This window comes from Notothenia rossii (assembly GCF_949606895.1).
Source record: "Notothenia rossii genome assembly, chromosome: 9".
Classification (NCBI taxonomy): Eukaryota; Metazoa; Chordata; class Actinopteri; order Perciformes; family Nototheniidae; genus Notothenia; species Notothenia rossii.
The window spans coordinates 73,145,091-73,160,510 of record NC_136907.1 but is presented as its reverse complement, the minus strand read 5'-3'; the positions used below and the strand labels follow the sequence as shown (position 1 = coordinate 73,160,510).

General features: G+C 38.0%; 1 protein-coding gene across 1 annotated transcript; it reads left to right on the top strand.

The window, feature by feature from the left end:
* LOC307020205 (SLAM family member 5-like) lies at window positions 1-6,124 on the top strand. Its single transcript, XM_079651423.1, has 6 exons — window positions 1-119; window positions 1,672-1,977; window positions 2,061-2,342; window positions 3,218-3,319; window positions 3,633-3,676; window positions 4,850-6,124. Exons 1-6 carry the CDS (start codon window positions 59-61, stop codon window positions 5,027-5,029), a joined length of 975 nt encoding a protein of 324 aa, XP_079507549.1. The 5' UTR covers window positions 1-58; the 3' UTR covers window positions 5,030-6,124.
* The last annotated feature ends 9,296 nt before the right edge of the window (window positions 6,125-15,420 follow it).

Here is a 15,420-nt window from a genome sequence, read left to right as displayed (position 1 = left end):
GGGGGAGATGGAGGCCCACAAAACGCTGTGACACTTCCGCATACAACGCATTTGGAAAATGAAGTCGTTTGTTCCAGTTCTCTTTCTCGTTTATGAGCTTTGTTTATGTGGATCACGAGGTAAGAACATTATTTTTTTGTCTTCTTTTGTTGATCTACTTTTTTTTGTTTTCACAGTCAAAGTTGTTGTACTGTATACTACTTAAACAATATAAGATTAGAAACTTAATGTTTTTTGATTCCTATATTTAAATTAGGTAGTATTTAGAAATGTATGCAATTATTAGTTATCTACTTATTGTCATTTAATAAAGTAGTAACACTAATTAAATGTAAAATTGTATGTAGATATTTTGATATATAGAGTTATGTCGGTTGAAACCACATCCAGACACAAAGTCCTGGTGATGTAAAGCGAACATATCTTCATTGTAAGTGAATGTGAAATACAGCAGAAACTTGAACTAAAATCCCCAGTCATTAGGATTATTAAATAGTATCTATACTTTTATGAATAAATTGGTCGATATAAAGATTATCACTTTTGTGTGGCGGTACGCACTTTTTCAGTCCTTTCAAGTAACAGTTTAGATATTTGCATATTTCATAGTGTAGTTGTTGGCATAATGAACCCGTAAATGTTGAATCCATCAAAGTTTTATGATATAAATGTGTATTCCCCAGCACAAAGAAACTGCTGGATTAAAAGTTGCATATTTTTGGCAATTTGTACAATTAGAATAAATTGTGTTAATTAAAATAAATGTACTATGTAAACAATAGCTACAAAAACTTTTGGCCGATTTGGAAAATCTTGAGGTGGTTTGGCAGTTATTGAGGACGCTGAATCTATTTCTGACAGTTTCAGGATCAAAAGTGGCAGCTTTAATCAGCAAGTGGAAATAGATGTATTCTTGGTGGCTGATTTTGACTACCATGTGTTGCGATCATTGGATATAGAGAGCAACATTTTTGTTCTCGCCATCATTGGTGTATTACTTTGGTATCTTCGAACGAGAAGAACAAGTAAGTCTAAGTGTGCATTTCATTAAAGACATTTATTTTAGTTTTACTGTTTGTGGGAATTAAGTGTTTTAGTCAAGTTCATCATGTGCCACCGACACATCCCCATTTTCTATTGAGCAATCACATAAAACATCTGAAACCTCTCAAACAGCAACATACTCTATATAATAATCTACATATAGAGGCTTTAAAGTGTTCAGCTGTTTGAAAAAGATAATTTAGACACAACCAACATCTGGACTCAATGCAGATGCAGCTCAAGTAATGTAAATGTTATGAAGGTAATGAGCATTAAAGGTGAAGCTCTCTAAATGAAATGTAAATTAGTGCAAATCCACATATATTTGTTTTTGACTAACCTGCAGGCAAAAGGGTGAGAGCACAAGAGGGAAAGTATTATTAGTAATTCTTTTTCAGATAAATAGATGATCTGTCCAATCTAAATGAAAACTTATTATTAAATTAAACTATTGTCCACAGAGGCTCAAATGGTAATTCATGCTAATAATAATTATGCTGATCATAATCTTGATAATATGAGTATTTTATAATCACGTATAGTAGGAATAGAGAAATATTCAGTTTTGCCCGAATAATCATATATTGTGTGTGATATTTACTGTATGATGTGTCTTCTGTTTTACAGGGACCAGTGCTGGGACTCCTGTGTTTGTGCTGAAGGGAGAGGATTTGCTTCTGAATGTCACCAAAGCTGTTGTTCTTGGAAAATTTGATAATTTTTCCTGGAAATGTAATAAAAGTAACATAGTAAGATTCACTTTTAATGACAAAGGAGCCTCTCTTAATTACACTGGAAGGATTGAGTTTCCTGAGAACAATTTCTCTGTGAAATTGAAGAATCTCCAAGAGGCAGACAGTGGAGTTTATACTGCTGTAGTGGCAAAGGATTCAGGAGACGAAACAGAAGCTAAATACAACGTCAAAGTTCAAGGTAGGTTTGTTAACCTCTAAAACACTGATAGAGTTTCTGTGGTCTCGTTTCTAAAACTCTTCACCTGCTTCTTCCCTCCTCAGATCGAGCGTCTCTCCCTCTCCTCACAGTGAGCTCTGTCTCTGAAAGCTCTTCCTCCTGTAGCTTCACTGTGACCTGCAGCTCACAGGACTCTCACACCAACAGCACTTTCTCATGTGACAACCAAACCTGCAGTCAGGAGGGAGGAGAGCGGTCAGAGGGCATCCCTGATACTTTTCTCCAGGTTTACCAATCAAGTGGATCGATCATCTGTAACCATAGCAACCGTGTCAGCTGGACCAGCGACACCAAAATAATCAAAAATGTCTGCCACCAGCAAGTTGGTAAGACTAAAAGAGAAACTACTTCCTGATAATAACACAAAGTTTGGAGTAAAGTTTAGAGCTTTCAGTATAATCATTTTTTAAGAACACTTTTATGAAAAAACAATTTAATATAAGTTTAAAAAGCAAACCTTTATGGGTCTTTAAATCAGTAAATAAGTATTCCAAGGTGTGACATATACATTGGGTTTGTTACAATTATGTTTAAAGTCAAAACATTTTTTTTATCATTTAAAAAAACATTTAAAGGAAGAGATTCTCAGGAGGCAGAAATGAACCCATTGAAGCCATTATAATTATAAAATAAACATTTGCAGTGCAAATCTCCAAAACATGTTTGCTGTGAGCAGTGTTTTCTCAGACAACTAATGAAAAAAAACGTGTGTGTGTGGGGCAGAGTCTTTAAAAGTTTAAAGCCTGTTTTTTTTTATTGTCACATGTTTCAGTTAAACCTGTACAAACAAAATAAAATGAGGAGCGTTATCTTTCAACTACAATGAAGTGTTTTAATGAAGTATTTTGTAGTTTATAAAACTAAACTTGGAATAAGTCGGTGAAAGTTTCTGCTCCAGTAATTTGACTTGCAAAACCAGCTATCATTATCTACCAGCGTTTCTTTGATTGAACAAGAGCCAGGTGGTGTTTACATTTGCTCATTCAGTGACCTGTTGAAGGTTGGAAATGTCACATTGAACTGAGTAACTGTTTGGTTTAACATATTAGGGTTGAATCAAACAAATTCAATTATTTCTTACTCAGGTCTGCTACTAAGATATTTTTGTGTAATTAAAACAGTCTGGCAGGATGTGATGCAGTAACACTAAGTTTATGAATGTAACCAAGCATTATAATGTGGCTTATGTTTTTATTTACAGATCCTGACCCACCAGACCCTGTTCCCATCATTTTGGGGGTATTCTTCACAATTCTCATTCTCGCCATCATTGGTCTATTACTTTGGTGCTATCTTCGAAAGAGTAAGTCAAAGTTTTCATTTGATCAAAAACATTTATTTTTGTTTGACTGTTTATTTGAAGTGTTTTATTCAAGTTAATCATATGCCACACATCCTCATTGTCTATTGAGCATAAAACATGTCTGAAACCTCTCATACAGCAACATGCTCTTTATAATATTCTCTTGAAAAAGATAATTTAGACGCAATGTCTGGACTAAATGCAGATGCAGCTCAAGTCATGTACATTGTATGAAAGTGATAAGCATTAAAGGTGAAGCTCTCAAAATGAAATGTAAATTAATGCAAATCCACTTTTTTTTACTGACATGCAGGCAAAAGAGTGATTTTCGAAAATATAATTTATGATACTGCTCAGGTAAGAGACAACGTATTTTTTAAACTTTTGAGTGAAAAGTAAAAAAATGTAACAGAATTTTCGATTTTTAACAATTAAACAGACTTGGACTGAATATGAGGAACAAGCTAAATCAATAACTGGAGCCTCAGACAGTTATGTTGTCTACTATGCACACAGTATGTAATGGTTATTTCCTGTTTATTATCCATGACTCCTTTCTACACCACCGTCTGTCTGCAGTTCCAGGTCCTGCTGCTCACATTTCTGGTTGTGCTGCTTGCTCTTTTTAAGCTTTGGGTCACACTAACCTGATGCACCGCGATGCTTCTCTCTAAACCGGCTGAGGTCTCAGTCTGGCAATTATTGTATTCAAACTGCACTGTGTTTCTTAGTGATGTGTATTTGTTTGCTTGTGTACGTTTTTAGTTTTAGTTTTTTTAAATATAGTTTTTCCATAAGTTGATGCCCTGATGGAACGATGCTCCTTCTTCTAAAATTCAGAAGGTGTCACGTTCTTAAAACTCTAAATAACATGCTGGTGTCGTAAACATAATGCAGACACAGTGACATTTACCAAAGGTTTTTTTCACGCATCTCACAAACATGATCAGAACTTTGCTTTTCTATTTTTGTCACACAGCCGTTAATCAAAGCCATGTGACTTCCTGAGCCGAGTGGTTTGTACTTCTTCTGCATTTTTTTACACAACACATACTGAGAGCAGAAGCCTCTCACGGTTAAGCTGCACTTGAGATACATATGTTTTCAAACCGTGTGATAGTTGTGTGTTAGTTAATGTGTTATTAAGTTAAACACAGTAACGTACAGAGAACCAGACATTTTAATTATTTGTCTCAGAACAAATGAACGGAAGAGGGGAACCTTGATTCCCATGTCTGTTACGAACTCAGGCACTTAGGAGATAGGACCCAATTGTACGACCCGGGCGACAGAGGTAAAGTATTGGAAAGATACTTTATTTTTCCAAAAGCAGGCAAGATGAACAAAAAAGTCACCATTGAATCTCAGATTGAGATGATACAAACTAATCTTAAATTTTGTTTAAACACCATTATCCCTTTTGTAGACAATAATATGGAATTGTATTGTATTTGAGGAATATATGACATATACAAATACAATATTATACAAACAACCTTTGGTAAATCAATCAGTTTTGTTATGTTCCAGTTCGGAGCTCCAGCCCGGACTCAGGACCCAACAGCTGATGAAGCTTCAGCTCTGCCTCTGTCCTGCATCTACGCTTTGGTTGATCCTAAAACTTCACCTCCAGCACCCACTGAGCCTAGAAACACAGCTCAGCTCGAGAGTGTGTACGCTCAGGTAAAAAAGACCACACCAGGTCCTTGAAAAATGATCAGGAGTCGTATTCCACATACTGCACTTGTTGGGATTACGATGTATGCCAACTGAGCCATGGACTTTATTTTCACGTTACCCTCTTTTAGTGTGAAAGCCCTAAACCACGTCCTGTGTCTGCACCCAGAAGTGCTCTAACTCCACCTTCAATGCACAGTTGTGATTGGTTAATGATCGGTTGAAATGACTCATCAGCTCTTCTTGCAGTTTATGTATTCTGAATCTCTATGGCTATGGGCGGCCATCTTGACTCAAAGGACATTATTTATTGACTTCTCAGACAATCCTCGGACAAAAATGTTGCTCAAGGACACCACGGCAGAGCCCAGGAGGTGAATTGGGACTTCTACAAGTATCAGTCCACATTCCATATTTTAGGTCTGTTCGGGGACTTGAACCAGGAATTAATGTTATTGTATGCAAAGGATTTTACAGTTTTTACCCTTAGAGTTAGAGAAATACGTTGTTTCTGCTACATAACAAAAAAAGGGGGACTATAAGAATGATTACAATGTTACAATACATGTTCAAGTAAAGAAGTATATATTATGACGCTCATTCTCACACAAAGTTCAAGAGTCTCACAACACCGAGTCTCGAGTGAAACCAAAGCTAATCTTCCATTGTTGACTGGAGTTTAAAGAAGTCATGAATTGAATGGAAAATTCTCCATCATTTTGTGTTGAAAGGAGAAAAATAAAACAACATTACCGCCATTGAAAGCTTTGCCTTCCAGCTGTTAATATGCTATAATTTGCCAAGAAGTCAACATTTAATTTAAAGAAGAATTTGCAGGTTAATGATTTGTAAATTATGGTTTTCTGTGGTCCACTACTTGGTATAGGTAGCCGCGCTTACATTTTTTGTTTTCATTTAGGATACTGTCACTCTTCTTCTTTTAAAAAGAAAATGTACTTTTAAATGCAGTAGGTGTACACCTGATTTATAAAAAATACTGTGTATCATTTTATGCAGTTGCACCAACATTGATTTTAGTGAATGTATAGCTTTCTTTCTTTTTTTAGTTAGTTTCTTCAAGGCACTTTTCAATAAAAGTGTCAGATAAATAAATGTGATGTAATGTGAGTATGTCATATAATGTTATGTGAGAGGTCGCGTTAACCGAATATTTTCCGTCATTTTTTTAACAATGACGGACAAATCTGAAAGCAGTCCGTCATTTTGACAGATTCATGGGCGTCATAGCCATTATATGAGGGTGGGAAAAGTCCCCCCCACTTTTTGAAATCATTAGTTTAGACCCCCCAACTTTTACCATGTGGAAATTCCGTGAATCGGTCTATCCATTCGCCGCACTTTGTAGAGCGCGGCAGATTCTCACATAGCGAGCATGTTCAAGGAGCAGTGGCGGCCAGCCCATAGGGGCGCTAGGGGCGCCGCCCCACCTCTTCCCACATACAAAAGAAAATATTTAAAAAAATATTAAATTAAAAAATATATATTTCAAAAAATATATATTTCAAAAATATATATATTTTATATTTTTTATTTTTAATGAACAAGGTAATTATCATACAATTGGTATCAGTAAAATGTATAATCTACAATAAGATCTTGTTTAAAATTGTGTTACGATGTCTAAAGTTACTGATAAGTCACATGTTTCCTGCCTGGCCTTGCCCTTGGCATTAGTTTATCATTACGGGGCGCTGCCCCCGAGCCACACAGCAGCAACCAGCACGTAGCAAAAGTCTCAATAGTAAACTGTGCCGCCGAAACATAATTTCAGCCAATCAGCGCCGTCAAATATTTTGGTCACGAGGGCGCTCACGTTGGCGCCCACGTTGCTTTTTAGACTCATGAGGAACTGGGGTAGTATCTATAGTAACGCAGTGTAGGCGGAGCCGTGACGTCATCTTCAATGAGCTCCTCAGAAAAACAACACAGCCGTTAGCTCTTAGCACTCAGAGCTCACAGCTCTTCATATCTGTTCAGAAACTAGACAAAAGTTAAACAAGTACAAACCACAAACTGTCTGTGTCATGGCGAATACAGTCGCTGGTTTATTTATGTCTGTATAGGCCGTTGTTGTGAGTGTGGACGGTCGGAGCATTTACAACGTTAGCTTAGCCAAATCTCCATTAGAAAACACACATTTTAAAAGGTTTTTCGCCTGCCGTCTGTCTGCAGACATGTCAAAGCCTTAATTCATGGTTTTTACTATCCGGTATCAGTATGTTGTTACTTCGGCATCATTTTGAAACGTGTATTACAATTAAATCACGGTCAAATATGTTCATCTTGTTGTAGTTGTAGCCCCCTTGACAGCGATTCTCTCTCTAGTTTAGCATACTCAGCCCGACTCAGCCTGGTTGTTCCTGGCCCTAGAACCACGATTTTATGGGGTCATTACATCACCAGAAGTCCCAATTCAAGGGGTCATTTCTCCCAAAAAAAATGTTTTTACTCACTATATCAACAGACCCACCAAAAATATTTTCCACCAGCCGCCACTGTCAAGGAGTGTTATCATAGTTGGACAGCTCAGATCTGTTGTATGAAGCGATGCCGGTAGCGGAGGTAAGGCACACACACCAAGTGTTCAGGACATTGTTAATACAGCGAAAATCAAAGCTGACGATCTCTTGGTTTGATATGTTTTCTCCCCCAGACACCATGGACTGCTTTGGGCTTTGAATCTTCAAAATGTCCAATGTCACAGACTGGGACTTACTTTAGAGTCAGTTGTATTTACATTCAGTTTGACTTCTTATGATTCAATGTGAAAGAGTATAGCCTACTGCTCAATAAATAATGATCACTTCACCACCTCTCTTGACATCTAAGCGCTTGAGAGTGAGTCAGAGGCAGAACACGGGGACAGTGGAGAGAGTTCCATTGCTGAGGTGAGTGATGAAAGGGAAATGAAAGGTTTAGAGTAAATTGTGATGTGGACTCTCATCCCAGAATTTTAAGGAAATCAGTGGAGATATTGAAGAGGAAACATTTCAGTCAAGGGGCATCATATGACCAATATAGACGAGCAACATTTATTTGAACATTTAAGTCAATGATACCATTCCGGGAACTTAACATCTGTATGGAATCAGATCAGTCTCAATATTAATAAATGCTCACAGAAGGATTCACAAATGTATTTTGCGATTTATATATAAATGACTCTCCACAACAATATCTCTCAATGCACTCAAAAATATTTATTGTTGTATATAAATGTACAAAAAATGGGCATTTAAACTGCATTTTATTAATTCAAAGACGGCTCTGAATTAATAATCAAATATGTTTCCTTTCTTTACTACTGGATGAAATTACAAAAAGTACCAATCATTTTCCTCATGCTACTATAGCTACATAAAAGTATCAAACCACCTGTTAAAATGCACCAGAATACAGGAAATCCCCCCCCCCCCCACCGCGCATGTGAATTGTTTTTTGATTATTGAAATATATGTTTCATATGAGTGTTGAGAGCTGTATCCATAAATCTCTTAATGTTGCCCTCAAAGTGCACCAGATTGATCACTTTCCTCATCTATCCTGTCCGAAAAGCTGTCCAAATCAATCATTTCTCTCACACTAGTATCACTTTCCAGAGTCTCCGCCAGGTTTACAATCGCAACTGGGTACATCTTGTGACGTCACAGCCACTATCGTCTGCAACTTCTGTTAGGCTCAGACGGCAAAATTAATAATTCATTAATTCATTAATTATGAATTATTAAAAATTATTTTAGCCATGAACAGGCACAATGATATGTAAGGAATGAAACTGCCATTTCATTTTGGTGCAAAAACATGCACTTCACTGGGGCTTTAAATAAAAAAGTATTTGTAACTATATTTTTCTAAAAAATTTTGTTTGAAATCTTTAGACTTTATTTTGCCTGAATATTCAATGAATTGTTTCCCTCTTTGACAGCTCAGTGGGTGGACAGGGGATTTATTAAAAATGCTGTGAAAGCTCTTAATTCACATACTGCAGTGAACTTAAAAAAGCATATTCTGTTTGTTATAAAAAGAGCAGAGGACCCATTGTTGAAACTAAACAAACATATTTTTGTTTATTTTTTTCTAAGGTTACATTGTTCTGTTGTTTTATATTTTACACCTAGGTAGAAGCCTTGTTGTATTATTTTGCATTGCTTTGATATTGATTTGTCCCAAAAGTAAAGTAATTAGTTTATGTTATTATGAATATCATATACTTACATTGGGTTAATGACAATTAGGTAATTAGTAAATGCAATGGAATACATTGTCACAGCAGAGTGAAACAAAGAATTGCCAAACATGATCTTTAGTAGAATCCAAAAAATCAGAAACATATAAGAAGAGTAACTTGTTCATTTGTATGAACACATAGATAATGGAAAATATAGGAATAGAAAAGCTTTATTAAATGGTGCATGTAGCAGAAAATGCTTTTGAATTGATTATAAAAATATAAGATGTTGCTTTTATGATATACTACTAGAAATGTTTGTAAAATCGAAATGATTTGACCACAGAAACTCTATCAGTGTTTGAGAGGTTAACAAACCTACCTTGAACTGTGACGTTGTATTCTGTTAGTACTTCTGTTGAACCTTTTGTCACTTCAGCAGAGTAAACTCCACTGTCTGCCTCTTGGAGATTCTTCAATTTCACAGAAAAATTGTTCACAGGAAACTCAATTCTTCCATCGTAATTAGCAGCGACTTTTTTGTCCTTAATTGAATCTCACTATTATACTTTTATTATATTCAGAAAAATAAATCAAATTCCCCAAGAACAACAGCTTTGGTGACATTCAGAATCAAATCCTCTCCCTTCAGCACAAACACAGGAGTCCCAACACTGATCCCTGTAAAACAGAAGACACATCATACAGTAAATATCACATACAATATAGAATTCTGAATGTTACTCCAATACTGTACTTTATTTCTGACATTCTGATCATCAGCTAAACATCATCATCCTATTATGAACATAATTCATAATAATCCAGTGAACACCATCAAGTGCAACATTCATGGATGTTCAGCTTTTGTGTCTCTCCTGCTAATTAGTATGATAAGTAACTTTAGCTGAAAGGGAACATGAAATAAAAATGACTAACAATTTTCCATTACCATTAATACAGCTAAGACTCCTCCTTACAAGGAAATGTCAGTAACAATTCTGGTGAAACTAAATCTAATGATCCATTGTTCCTATACTCCCCTCCCCCAACTTTGATCCTTTTCTCCATATACTAAAGTAGCTTTGTGCAAGAACTGCCAGATTGTTCCTCAATGGTTTGTAGAATAGGAGAAAGAAAACATTTCAAGTTAATGTTATGTTTTAATAAAGCAGCCCAGAAGATTTCAGTATGCAACACCATTATTGGTTTAAATATACCTTCTTTTTTTAATAAAGATGTCTGTCAATATGTTCTTCTCTAAACTTCTTATTCAATATTTGTATACACATGTTTGGCTTCTAATGCTCAGAATTGATAACCAGGATTTAGTTTTCTGCATTTTCCCCCCTAAAACAAAGGTTTTAGTTTGCACTGTTTATTACTCACATTAGTTTATGTGTTGCTTTACTTTAACTCTTCTAGCTGGCGTTCTGCACAAACAATAATAACCACTTCTTTTCTCAGAGCACTGTGTTTCACACCTCTTGCACCTCAACGTGTTTATATTCTGCTTCAAAGAAAGACGAACGTGCAAAGATGTTTTCACACAGCACACATTCTGCACTGACAACATTTACAAATAACTAACCATACAAAAGGAAGGCCAGTCTTGTGTTCCTTATGCAGGCCAGGGCTTTCTGTTGTTGTTTATACATAAATGACAGTAACATGTTAATATGTCAGATTATGTGCTTGATGTGATCCTGTAACCCTGCAGGTCAAAACTGTTCTGCTCTTTTCTCATCAAGCATCACATCATCAGTGTCCTCATCTTGCTCTGAATTGTTACTGCAAATGGATAAAGGAGCATGCAAAAAACAATAAGAAAAACCATCATGTTCATAATGCAAACTACCGTCACAATTACATTATTGCTCCAGCCGAAATCTCCTCCAGAAGATGGGCTTAAATATCCCAGAAATGAAGAACAATGCATTCAGGCCGACTCTTCTTCTCTCCTCTCTGTTATCATCAAGCATCACATTATTAGTGTCCTCACCTTGCTCTGAATGAGTACTTCAAGTTGATAAAGGAGCATGCAAAAAACAAGATAAAAGAGGCAATTTCATTCCACTTTTATGACCTTGTTAATTTGTTGCATTGTAGTCCCATCGTGTTTATAATGCAAACTAGAGCATGTCACAATTACATTATATCCCAGAAATGAAGAACAATGCATTCAGGCCGACTCTTCTGGGTGCTTCTGTAAAAATAAAGGTCAAACTCAAACTTTGTCCAATTACCACGGACCTTCCTGCATGCCTCATTAGTCACACTAAAGGGGCTTTAATTGAGGATGAAACTGTTCTAAGATACCAGGGACTGAATCTGAGGGATAGATATTCACATTCTCCTCTAGTGAAATAAAGAATAAGTAACTAGTTAAGGAAACTGTAATGTGCTACTGTTACGGCTGCTGTTTCTGTCTGCTCATCAATCTGCCTGTGAGTGTTTCCAGCTGTGTGCGTGTGTGTGTGTGATATGTAAATGAGCTGCACAGTTCCCCTGATGCCATTGGCCGTTCCGACCCCGCAACATCGGAGCCGGTGATTGGAGGACGTCATCCAATCTCCGCCCGCTTCCGGAACTTCGTACGGGGGGAGGAGTACAAACGCTGGGAACGCGGATCATTCGGGAGGCTCTGTGTTGGGAGACAGACGCCTCTAGCCTCGTGATACTTTACTCGTGTGTTTATGCTGTTAGCTCCCTTGTAATCCGTGGACTACTTAGCAGAGTGCAAGTAGTGTGTTGTGCCTCTTATTTGTGTAACTGTGTTTAGGATTGTTAGCTTAGACCCAGGTCATTATCACCTGTTGATCAGCTGTTGTTATTTGTATAAACGTGTTAGCTTAGATCCAGGTGATTAGCACCTGTAGACCAGCTGCAGCTGTGTGTGTGCAGCTTTCCTCATTCCTATTTTGTACCACGTGTAACGTGAGGGTTTGTTTCCTTATAACTTCCTTTTGAAGTTCTCCCTGTGTTGCTGGTTGTATCAGCTGTTGGCCGTTTATTGTTTCAGGCTGCTTGCCTATCTTTTTGTTGCCACCTGCTGTAATAAAGCCACTTATTTTTACCAATTCTACTCTGGTCGTGTTGTTCCCTTTGGTACCCCTAGCCCAATAGGGAACGTAACAGCTACTCTTTTACTGACACTGTGCGTTTTGAATTGATGGACAATGTTTACGAGCTGAAACAAAAAACTATAAAGATACTGTGATGGAATAGTCTGAGAGGAATAGTTTCAAGTCAAGAGATTTTCTTTGAATATTAAGGGGCCATATTCTGCACGGAGACCTGTGATTATGAAAACAAAGTTATATTGGTTAATAAAACATTCCAATGTAATACTGAGCAATTATTTCTCTTGAGGACATGATGCACTTGTTTATCAACAATTAAAAATTCAAATGCTCTCGCAGTATAATCAGAGGCATCCCTCTTCTATTAGAAGATGGATTATTTAAATCATGGCGTTAAGAACCCAGGCCGATCAGTAACAACTGTCGGCAGATCATTCTCCCTCTGTGTTGATGCTGCTGAAGCCTCTTCTTTCACAAAGGAATGAGGCTTTAACCGGCATGTCTGTGAAGTTTGAGGCGGAGCAGGAGTCCATCTAAAACACTTGTCCTTCAACACAAGCATGCAGTGTTTCCTTATCTTTTAAAGTGTCTGTTAATAAGGAAGAACAGCAGATGTAGACACACAGCCAATTGGTGCAATGAATGCAAACATTGGGTATTCTGCTGGAGGACGCCATGCTGGCATCGCTACCTGGAGAGAAACCAAGAAAGAAAGGATTGCGGATTGGGAAAGATTATGTCTACTTGTCTGTCATTAAAATGCAGACGATGCATCAGAGACAAATCTGTCATTGTTTTTTCAAAGATTTGGTTTCTTACTGACAGAAAAGAGATTCATGCTGGGATTCTCAACAAATACATCTCTTCACGCTGCAAACATGTCAGATGTTGCGAGACACAAGATTCAAGTTCAAACCGGAGAGACGTGATGTATGGAATACATGTTTATTGTTACACGTCATATAAATGAAATGATTGCCATGATAATACAACAGGAGAATGGAATGATGTTTTGGCGATTAGGTCCCGGTTTGCAGGATAATCATTCGGGAGGGAAAGAACCGCTCCGATGAAAATCCCCAAAACCAGTGAAGTATAGAATACTGAGATGAACTGAGTTCTTACGTTGTAGGGTGACTGTGGTGATCTGGGGAGGAGATAATAGATTAATATATGTATGCGGCACGGGGCCGGAATCACTGCCGGAGCTTACGGGTCATGCTGAGACTCTGACTGCCGAAGTCAGTGCCGGTCTTATCTGAAAACGACCTGAGGGTCGCCTGCCTGGCTAGCAGGGCTTGACTACGCCGCCGCGAAGGTCGAACGTCCTGCCGAAGCAGGGATCTTGTTTATGACGGAAACCGAAGTCTACGGGGACCCACAGTCCCTTCTTTTTACTCTCTTCTTTCTTTCTCTCTTTTTTTTCCTTTCTCATTCTTACGACCTGACGTGCAGGTTATACATTTTTACACAGCCCATTTGAGCGCGGGCCTGGATTAGATACCTGCGTGCAGGAGAATATAGCCAGTGACATGTAGATGCTACGTGAGACGAGACATATTCCCTGTGGGCGGGGCCCGTGGACTAGACAGGAATGCAGTTTGAAATCAGATACCATAATGAAACATGTATACGCGTAAACGTGATATGAACCACCACCAGTTATATGCATAAATACCGTAGTTAGGGTCTGAGAGATCTTTGGGAAGCCAGTACGGCGCTGATGTCCGGGCGAATGTAGGTTGTGAAAGCGGAGGAGGACCACCGTCCTAGTCGTTGTAGGGATGAGGTAGAGAGACCTTGATTAGCAGCAGAGGTGGCTGCACCTATCCTGAAGGAATGTCCCGCGTATGATATAGGAGATAGGCCGGATTGAATGAGAACTTGCTTGAGGTAGATTTTGAACAGGCGCTGCGTTAGGGGAGCATTTCCTTTAATAAGAAAAAGTGGTGAAGACGGGTTGGTGGAGGGTCTGCAGCGCAGAAATTTGATCATGGAATTAAAAGGGCAGAACGGGGAATCAACTGTAGCTCTGGTGCATTAATGGGAAACCCTTAATGTTTGAGCACCCTCTATGAAACGTCAAGCTACCCCACAGCACCCCCTAGAGAAAATCTCTGGCGCCGCCACTGGTTTGAAGGGACGAAATCCCGGGTCCATGTTTGAAGAAGGGGAGATGTGTGTGTGGTTTGTGATCATTTTGACGTATTCTTTATGAGTATTTCGACACAGAGGTGGGAGAAGGTCATGTAAAAAGGAAGGAGAAGATGAAGAGAAGGAAAAGGAGAGAGGATGAAGAGATTGAAGAAGGGGATGAGGAGATGAGACATGCCAATATGAGGTAGGGAGAGAGCAGACTGTATAAGAAATACAACAAGGGAAGACATGAGACATTGTGAAAGGATAACAGGTGGGAGGTGTAAAGGAAACACAGAGAAGATGATGCATGACTGAAGGAAATAATTGAGAGGAGAGAAGAACAGATGAAAAGATTCAAAGAGGAAAAAGGGAGTTGGAGAAGAGGAATGACATAAAGACAAGGAGTAGACTCTAGAGGAGATGAAAACGGGGGGACAAATTGCGAAAAATGTATGTATAAGAGTAAACGTGAGGTGGAGAAGTAGGAAGGGGGGAAGGAGAAAGTTAAACCGTGCTGCGTGCTGAAGTGGAAAAGCGCCATAAGTGTGTTGCTGAACTTAGAGGAAAAATGCAGAAAAGTTAAATGAACGAAAATGAAAATTGTTAAAGCTCAAATGGGTCCATCCCAACGCTTTGTTGCATCTAGATGGATCTCAAAGTAAAGACAAATGGACCAAGTGAGTTTTAAAGGTAAGAGGAACTTCTTTTCTCTGATACATCGGGGTTAATACTATAACTGTGGTACATTCAGCTGGTTGCCATAACGATGGAAATGGCTGATATGCTGAAGTCATAATAAAATAGTATAAGGCAAAACAAGACAAGATATGACATTCTAGAATTAGAATGATTGCATAAGGAGGATATGTTAGAGTAATGTTCAGCTTCATGTTTATAATCATCTCTCTAAGTCTCTCCCAATGACTCGTAAAAACAATCATTCGGACAAGAAGTTCACGTAAATTAATGAAAGATTTTTTATTTATTTAAATCTGATGTTCTTTGCAGGATCA

Excerpts from the sequence above, each read along its gene's own strand:
- LOC307020205 (XM_079651423.1), top strand. The coding sequence starts at position 59 with ATGAAGTCGTTTGTTCCAGTTCTCTTTCTCGTTTATGAGCTTTGTTTA. Across the intron at positions 120-1,671 it reads TTGTTTATGTGGATCACGAG|GGACCAGTGCTGGGACTCCT; the intron begins GTAAGAACATTA and ends TCTGTTTTACAG. Across the intron at positions 3,677-4,849 it reads TAATTTATGATACTGCTCAG|TTCGGAGCTCCAGCCCGGAC; the intron begins GTAAGAGACAAC and ends GTTATGTTCCAG.